Source organism: Aphidius gifuensis, linkage group LG5 (genome assembly GCF_014905175.1).
Source record: "Aphidius gifuensis isolate YNYX2018 linkage group LG5, ASM1490517v1, whole genome shotgun sequence".
Classification (NCBI taxonomy): domain Eukaryota; kingdom Metazoa; phylum Arthropoda; class Insecta; order Hymenoptera; family Braconidae; genus Aphidius; species Aphidius gifuensis.
Window position 1 is genome coordinate 6,256,656 of NC_057792.1, and position 8,629 is coordinate 6,265,284.

At 28.8% G+C, this 8,629-nt stretch overlaps 1 protein-coding gene across 1 annotated transcript; it reads right to left on the reverse strand.

Annotated features, from left to right (window-relative positions):
• Positions 1–5,175: 5,175 nt before the first annotated feature.
• Positions 5,176–7,155, reverse strand: LOC122856288 (fatty acid synthase-like). The gene is made up of 4 exons (XM_044157983.1): positions 6,876–7,155; positions 6,557–6,807; positions 5,544–6,491; positions 5,176–5,463 (listed from the first exon to the last, which is right to left on the reverse strand). Exons 1-4 carry the CDS (start codon positions 7,009–7,011, stop codon positions 5,176–5,178), a joined length of 1,623 nt encoding a protein of 540 aa, XP_044013918.1. The 5' UTR covers positions 7,012–7,155.
• Between the last annotated feature and the right edge of the window lie 1,474 nt (positions 7,156–8,629).

Sequence of the window (8,629 nt, forward strand, 5' to 3'; positions counted from 1 at the left end):
GAATTCGCAAGTAATGGGACAATATTGGCAAATGTTAATGGGCTAATCTTGGTAAACGTTAATGGGACAATATTGGCAAATTTTAATGGGCCATTAATGGCAGAATTTCGCCATGCACCGGCCATTGCATAGTCTCCTACACGGGTTACCACATATTTTTTTTGGCTACCTTCCCGAGTGGAAATTTCAGTCCGATTCGGATCCAGGACGGATCCGGTTTACCTGATTACATATCCGAATCGGATCAGGCTGGCCGGATCCGATTCGGACTGAAAATGTAACGCCGGCTAGGCTCCGAATCGTATCCGGTGAACCGGATCCGGTTACAATAAGGACACCGTGGCTAAATCGGATACCAAATTATGTATCCGAAATTACATTTAAATCGGATCCGATTTTACATCCAAAACGGATCCGATTTTACATCCAAAACGGATCCAATTTTACGTCCAAATCGGATCCGATTTTACATCCAAATCGGATCCGATTTTATATTTAAACCGGATCCGAATTTTGTTTTAAAAAAATTTTGATTTAAAAAAAAAAATATATTTGCTTTTTTCAATTATTTTTTTTAACAATCATTATTAACAATATTTTTATCTTAGAAAATTCAACCTAAACTAAACTAAAATTCTGGATTTTGCGGGGATCGATCTCGGGGCTATTCTGTTCAAAGTCGGCAACTCTATCCTATTGACCACGGCGGCGTACGTGGAATCCATAAAATCAAAAGTCCTTTACAAGTGTAGAAAGTTATTTCAAAATTACAATAGAAAAACTTGATATGATTAATACTATATATATGCAAAAATGTATTTATTATTATCAAAAAATAAAATGACATTCTGAAATTAATTTTTTTTTTTTTTTTTTTCAAATACTTCTAAGTTGGATCCGTTTCAAATCAGGGAAACCGGATCCGGCTTACCTTAGCCAAGCCTGACCGAATCCGGAAGTTAACTTTGACAAAAAAAAACAAACTTCAATTAAAGTCCGGCATTCCGGATCCGATTCGGATCAGGATAGAGTAAGGAAAACCGGATCCGGTTAGCCTTAGCCAAACATGACTAAACCCGGAGATAACTTTGAAAAATAAAATAAAGTCCGATTAAAGTCCGGCAATCTGGATCCGATTCGGATCAGGAAAGAGTGAGGAAAGCCGGATCCGGTTAGCCTTAGCCAAACTTGACTGAACCCGGAGATAACTTTGAAAAAAAAAATAAGGTCCGATTAAAGTCCGGCAATCTGGATCCGATTCGGATCAGGAAAGAGTAAGGAAAACCGGATCCGGTTAGCCTTAGCCAAACCTGACTAAACCCGGAGATCACTTTGAAAAAAAAAATAAAGTCCGATTAAAGTCCGGCAATCTGTATCCGATTCGGATCAGGAAAGAGTGAGGAAAGCCGGATCCGGTTAGCCTTAGCCATAACGGATCCGAAAAGGGTCAGGAAACCCGGATCCGGATTACCTTAGCCATACTGGATCCGATTCGGATCAGGATCCGGCCAAGCCGGATTCAATTTCCACTCGGGTTAATTCTTTAGCTTTATCTTTTATTTTTTAGCTACTGCCAGTCTTAAGTAATTCATTTGTCTAATAAATAAAATACATTGAATTTATTTTCATAAATAAAAATAATGAAAAACAATAGTTAAAATAGAAAGATGTAGCTGCGGAAAAGATGGAGCTACCCTGGTGAATATATTTTTTTGGCATTAATCGTATTTTTGCCCGTTAGCCATAGAAAAATTTTTCCGGTATGAGATCACTGACTGAGAAATTACTTGTTAGTTGTTTAAGTTATTTAACAAATAAAATTAATGCAATTAATTTTTCCAAATAAAAATATCAAGGAAAAGCAGTAGCTAAGCTTTATTAATATTTATTAAAAAAAAAAAAAAAAAAATGTAAATGGTAAGCTACATTGATTTCTTAGCTACTGCTTTTATTTGGAGATTTTTATTTTTAAAAAATAAAATTCCATGTATTTTATTTATTAAAAAAATAAAATACCCAAGGTCAACATTTATTCCTTATAGCTACATCTTTTTCTATTTAACACTAAAAAATCAAAGCAATTTTCTTTTTATTTATTAATATAAAAATATTAACGCTTAAATGCTAGTAAATATCGTAAAAAGCTTTTAAAACCGTCTTTTATAAGTAAACACAATATTGTAAGTAAGTTGAGAACCGTTGGAAGCTGCTTTTATTCCGGTATTGTACGAGTATTGTACAAGCATTGCTTACAACCCTTGTGCGAGAGTTGTACAATGCTTGTAACTTTCAACAAGTCTTGTGTGAGTCTTGTACAAGTATTGTATACATGGCTTGTACATTGCTCGTACAAGCAGAATACACGGGAGCGATAAACCAAATCAAAAACCATCGTTGTACATACATTGTACAAGCCTTGTAACCACGCTCGTACAAGGCTTGAACGAGTATTGTAATCGATCTCAGCGATTCAGTCTGTTAACACAGCCTTGTACAAGACTTGTTCAAACCTTGTATACAAGTATCGTTCAAGCCACGTCTACAAGGCTTGAATAAGCCATGTATTTTTGGACAAAACAAGCCTTGAACAAGTCTGTTTTACACGGGACAATTCCGTCAGGGTACAAATTAAAGCACAATTTACCCTTTGTTTTGGAAAAAAAAACATCGAAATATGTTGATTATGAAAGCAGATATGCAATTCTTAACTAACATTTTGGAGTAAATAATTTTTTTTTTGTTGTTATTTTTCAGATACAAATTTTGGGACTGGTGGTACAAATTAGTACAAATTATTCTGCGTTTGTAGTAATTTTTGTTTCCCCTTAAGTCATCTAAAAAAAAGTAGATTTTTAACCCTTTCTCCACCCTTTAATTTTGAGATAAAAATTAAAACAATTATTACGGTACAAAATAGTACAAATTAAAACGCTTCTAATAAGTATCCTAGAAATTTTTTCTAGAACTTATGCATGGTTGGTTATGACACTGAATTTGGCAGCCAATGCTCCAGTACGAATACTTTTTTCCTTAGGGCGAAGCGCCAAGTGGCACCTGTATGTTACAATGGTTGACAAAATTATTATAATCAGGATAAAATGTTTGAAAACCCCTTAAATTTCTTATTTTTCCTTTTTTTTTACATGAAATGCCACATGGAAAAATCCTAGAAAAATTCATAAACATTGTTAATATTGTCTACAACAATCTAGAAAAAGAAAAATCAGAGGATGAAGGTCTTTTAACATTTTTTGATCCTGGTAAAAGCTATAATAAGTTTCTATAATATGTCGGGGCGCTACGTGGCACTTCGCCCCTGGAAAAAAATATCCAGCCCAATCCGGCCACTAGACGTGGCTGCCAAATTCAGTGTCATTGGTTGGTTCACTCACCTAAAAAAAAGACGAAGAAACAGGATAATAAATTTATTTTATTAATTAAAATAAAGAGAGAGAGAGAAAGAATATCAAGCTAGGGAGAGAGACAACAAATCACACAACGAAGAACTGGCATTACAGTTCTTCTTTTTATAATAGGATTTTATTTAAATTAAGTTATTAATTAATAACTTAAGTTATAGTTCTTAAAAAATAATTTGAGTAAAAAAAAAAAAATGTGAAAAAAAAAAAACAAAATATTTTTTGAAAAAAAAAAAAAAAAATATTTAGGAACTTTTGACTTGAAAAAAAGTTTAAGCTATTATTCACATATAATTTAAACAGTGTTTTTTGTTAATTAAAAAAAAAAAAAAAAAAAAAAATTCATTAAAAAAAAAAGTGCCCATTTTGGACACCCTGTTCATTTTAGACCACTCTCCCCTATACAATTACTTATTGAAAAAGTATTACTATTATCTTACCTTTGTCGATGAAAATTGTAATATTTATAGGTCTACTTTCAGGCAATATAATTGTTTTTAAAAATTTAATATCTTTAAATACAATAGACGTATCGAAAAATGATTTTCCTTGCATCATACACAAAGTTTGCCAAATAAAAACAAAATAAAAAGTTGTAGGAAATGAATTAATACCATCAACAACATGTCCAGTCATGTATTTAAAATCTTGATCTTTCAAAGAAACTTCAATTGTTCGTTTGTGTGATATGATATTTTTTTCATTGTCAAATGAAACAACAAAATGATCATCAGAGTGTTGCCATTTTATTAATGGTGACAACATTGGTGTACCTCTTGATACTGGTAAAGAAACACTTGGATATAAATTTGATATTTTCGATTGTATACCAGCACAATATAGTTTTCCAATACAATCAAGAAATACTTGGATATTATCTTGACCTCGTTGAGCAAGTGACATGTTAATGACACTTGAATTAAGAGACGTACGTAAAACTGTCTGAAGAATACCATGTGGAGATATTTCAATGGTAATTGCATCATCAGGAATTAAAGTGCATGTTTCTTCGAATAAAACTGGACTCGTAAAATTTTTAGTAAAATATTCAGCAGATGCTAGCTGTGCTGTTGGTGTAGCCCATTCATTTTGATGAAAACAAGTACTTAGCCATTTGGAACTTCTTTTTTTTGGCTCAGGTATAATTTTTTCAAGATATTTCAATAATTTTGTTGATGCTTCAGTAACATAACTACTATGATAAGCAATTTTACCACATTCAACTTCTCTGGCAAAAATATTCAAATCATTTAGCTTAGTAACAATTTTTTGAATTGAAATTGCTGAACCTGATATTGTTGTACTTTTAGCTCCATTATGACAAGCAATTTCAACATCATTTGAACAATATTTTTTAGCATCTTGATGACCTATTTTATTAACATCAAAAATAAATTAATATTACGCATGTAAAAATTGTCTCTTTAAATTATAATAATATCAATAATTACCTAATCCAATGACAGCCATTGAACCTTCAATTGTTCTATTGTTAATTGATGCAACACCTCGATAATAAATTGCTAAAATCATTTGTTCAGCTGTTATTGTATTATCTGCATATGCACAACCCACCTCACCCATTGAATGACCAATAATTTTATCTGGTACAATTTTCAGTGATTTAAGTAAATCAACTAAACCAATTTGAATAGCACCAATTGCAATGCATTTTTAATATATTATTAAATTTCGATTTATCTGATTATTGATAATATCATAAATATCAATATACATTGGTTTTAAAGCAGCATCATTAACATTTACGTATTGCTTCAGTAAATATTGTCAAAAGAAATGATTTTCCCATTGTTGGCCATTGAGATCCCATGCCTGAGAAAACAAACCAAACTGAATGTTTTTTTTGTGGTAAAATGTCAATTTTTCTACTAATAACTTTTTCACAATTTGACTGAAGTGTTTTTTCTATTGAATTTATTGTATTCAAAATAGTATAGCCACCATATAAATGACCATCAATACGATCAGCATGAATGTCATGAAGAAGTTTAATAAATTCAACATCAATTGGACGATTTTCAATCTAAAACAAAAAACAAAAATGTAAGTATACTAATGGCAATATCTCAGTCGATGAACGTATATATGTTATTAAAAACTTACATCATCAAGTATATATTTAACAGCATATTCAGTTCTTCCAGATACCATAACAAGTCTTGGAAGATCATCATTTGGTAAAGCATTATTAATTTTTTCTTTATCATTTGATTTAATAAGACAATGTGCATTTGATCCACCAAATCCTAGACCACTTACACCTGCATAACCACCATTCCAATTTTCAGCTTCAGTGATAATTCTAATACGACCTTCTTCAATAGCTTTTAAGCCTTTTTTTGCTTTATTAAAATGTAAATTTGGTGGTATTTTACCAGTTTCATTGGCAATTATAATTTTAGTAACTGATACAATTCCACTTGCTGATTCAGCATGTCCTAAATTTGTTTTTATTGAACCAACAATAAGTGGTTCTTTTCTATTACTACATAATCCAATATCAATAGCCATAATTTCTTGAGGATCACCAATTTTAGTGCCTGTTCCATGTGCTTCCATATATTTAACATCATTTGGTGATACTTTACATTCATCATACAATTCACGAATGAGATTACTGTGCATTAAACTTGAAGGTAATGTTATACCTTGTTCTTTATATCCATCACAATTTGTTTTGCAATTAACAATAGTGCCATATACACGTTTTGCATTTTTTAATTTTTGTAAATAAATAATGCCAACTGCTTCAGCACGAACAAAGCCATTTGCATCAGCATCAAAAGTTTTACAATAACCATCAGGACTAAGAGCACCTAATTTAGTATATTGATATGATAAACTTGGATGAAGACATAAATTAGCAGCACCAACTAATGCTGCATCACACTGACCACTTTTAATTGATCTATATGCATTTTCAATAGCAACAATACTTGAACTACATGCTGAATCAACTGTATAACTTGGTCCAGTAAGTCCAAGCCAATATGACAAACGATTTGCATACATAGCTTTGCTACAACCAGTTATTCCATATCCATTATTAGCCTGTAATTTATAAAATAAATTATATTATAATTATTTAATTATATTTTTATAATAATATTACATACCCATTTTTTTTCATAGAGACATATTTTTTCAGTTTCTGAAAAACATGCTGCAATAAAAACACCAGTTTTACTGCCTTTTAATGTAGATGGATTAATACCAGCATCAACAATTGCTTCGTATGCATGTTCCATCAACATTCTGCTCATTGGATCCATTGCATTAGCCTGATTTGGATTTATACCAAAAAATAATGCATCAAATTTATTGATGTTATTTATTTTTCCCATTCTTTTTGGTAACTCAGGATTATCTGTATAAATTTACAAATAATTAATTTTTTTTTTTTTTTTTTAATAAAATTAATTAATACAATATTACCATTTTTAAAGCGACGTGTATCTTCAGTCACCATGTCAATTTTATTGAAAAGATTTTTTTCAAGTTCTTTGACATTATCTGACTCTGGAAATCTTCCAGCAACTCCAGAGATAACAATATTTTCTTCAGAATTCATTGTTGGCTTGTTGCGAGTAATTGTGCAAACACTGACAATTAAACTGTTATACTTTTTTTTTTTGTGATACTAGACAGTCGGGCTCGTCTATTTATTTGAAAGTTGAAGCTCATAGACATTCATAAATTCTAATGAGATTTTAAATTTAAATCATTGTTTTAGTTTAAAAATTAAAAAAACACATAAAATTGTTTTTCACGAAACTCGTATTGATAAAAGTAAGACAATTAAATTTTATTTATTTTACGACTTTTTTTATTACATATTCATAGCCTAAATAAATTTTTGTATTATTTAAAATTTTTTTATTTTAAATCAATTATCATTTGAATGGGTAACCTTTATTAAAAAAAAAAAAATTTTTTTAAATTATCAATCATCAATTAATATTTTATCTAAAAAAAAATATTTTAGAAATAAATATTAATATTTTAAATAAATAAATAAAATATTGCAGTGTTAATTTTTTTTTTAATTTTCATTTATCCATTCATTTATTTATCCAATAAAAATAGTCTTTTAAAAATAAATTTATAATTCATTAAGCTATGATTTTTTAAAAAACAATAAAAACTGTTTTTATTGATTTGGTAAAAAATTACGTGATCAAGGTAAAAGAAAAAAAGTAATTAAAGAGGTCATAAAATAGAGAAAAATAAAATTTTTATATTTTTTAAATTTATGTAATAATTTTTTGTTTATTCATTGAAAATTTTATTGTATTTTTTTAATTAAAAAATAACATTTTTTTTTTCATTAATTAATAATAATTATATATATTATTAATTTGATAAATTTCATTGTCACATAAATATTACAGACAAAATGAATTTTAAATCATCAGGAATATTCCAAGTTAATATTGAATTACTTTCAATTAAATTTGTCAATGCATTTGTTTCAACAAGTCCCATTACACGTTTATTTTTCATTAAATCAATACCACTATATTCAAATCCAAATATATAATCTTCATCAAGTCTTGAGCTTGTAATTGATTCTGGTTTAAGTTTTCCATTTGCCAGCAACCCATCACGTTCATTAATTGAGCTAAAAATAACTTTAATCATTCTTGATGGTGATGTTAATGAATTTAATGTTTTTAGTCCTTGATGCCATTCAAAACTATTCATATCACCTTATTAATTGTTCAACATATGCATCATCATATTGATCATATGATTTTTGTGTATTAGGTAACATAACATAACGATATGTACCCCATACAGGTAAACTTGAATTTGAATCAATGCGTAATACATTTAAAAAAATAAATCTTTTTAAATTTTATTGACTTGGTAAAAATTACGTGATCAAGGTAAAAGAAAAAAAGTAATTAAAGAGGTTTATAAAATAGAAAAAATAAAATTTTTTTTATTTTTTTAATTAAAATAACATTTTTCCATTAATTAATAATTATATTTATTGAATATAAATATTACAGACAAATGAATTTTTAAATCATGGTAATTAAAAATTGATTAAAAATTTTTATATAAATTTTATCATTATTTTTTAATTTCATCAGTAAAAAGATAGCATGAAATATCACATATATATATATAAAAAATATGATTTCTTTTGTACAATTTTGGGTAAAAGATAAAAATTTATTAAT

Bases quoted from the DNA above. Each gene is read 5' to 3' on its own strand.
- LOC122856288 (XM_044157983.1), bottom strand. From the start codon at position 7,011: ATGAATTCTGAAGAAAATATTGTTATCTCTGGAGTTGCTGGAAGATTT. The intron at 6,808-6,875 runs GTAATATTGTAT...AAATTTATACAG, and splicing joins TACACGTCGCTTTAAAAATG to ATAATCCTGAGTTACCAAAA. The intron at 6,492-6,556 runs GTATGTAATATT...TATAAATTACAG, and splicing joins GTCTCTATGAAAAAAAATGG to GCTAATAATGGATATGGAAT.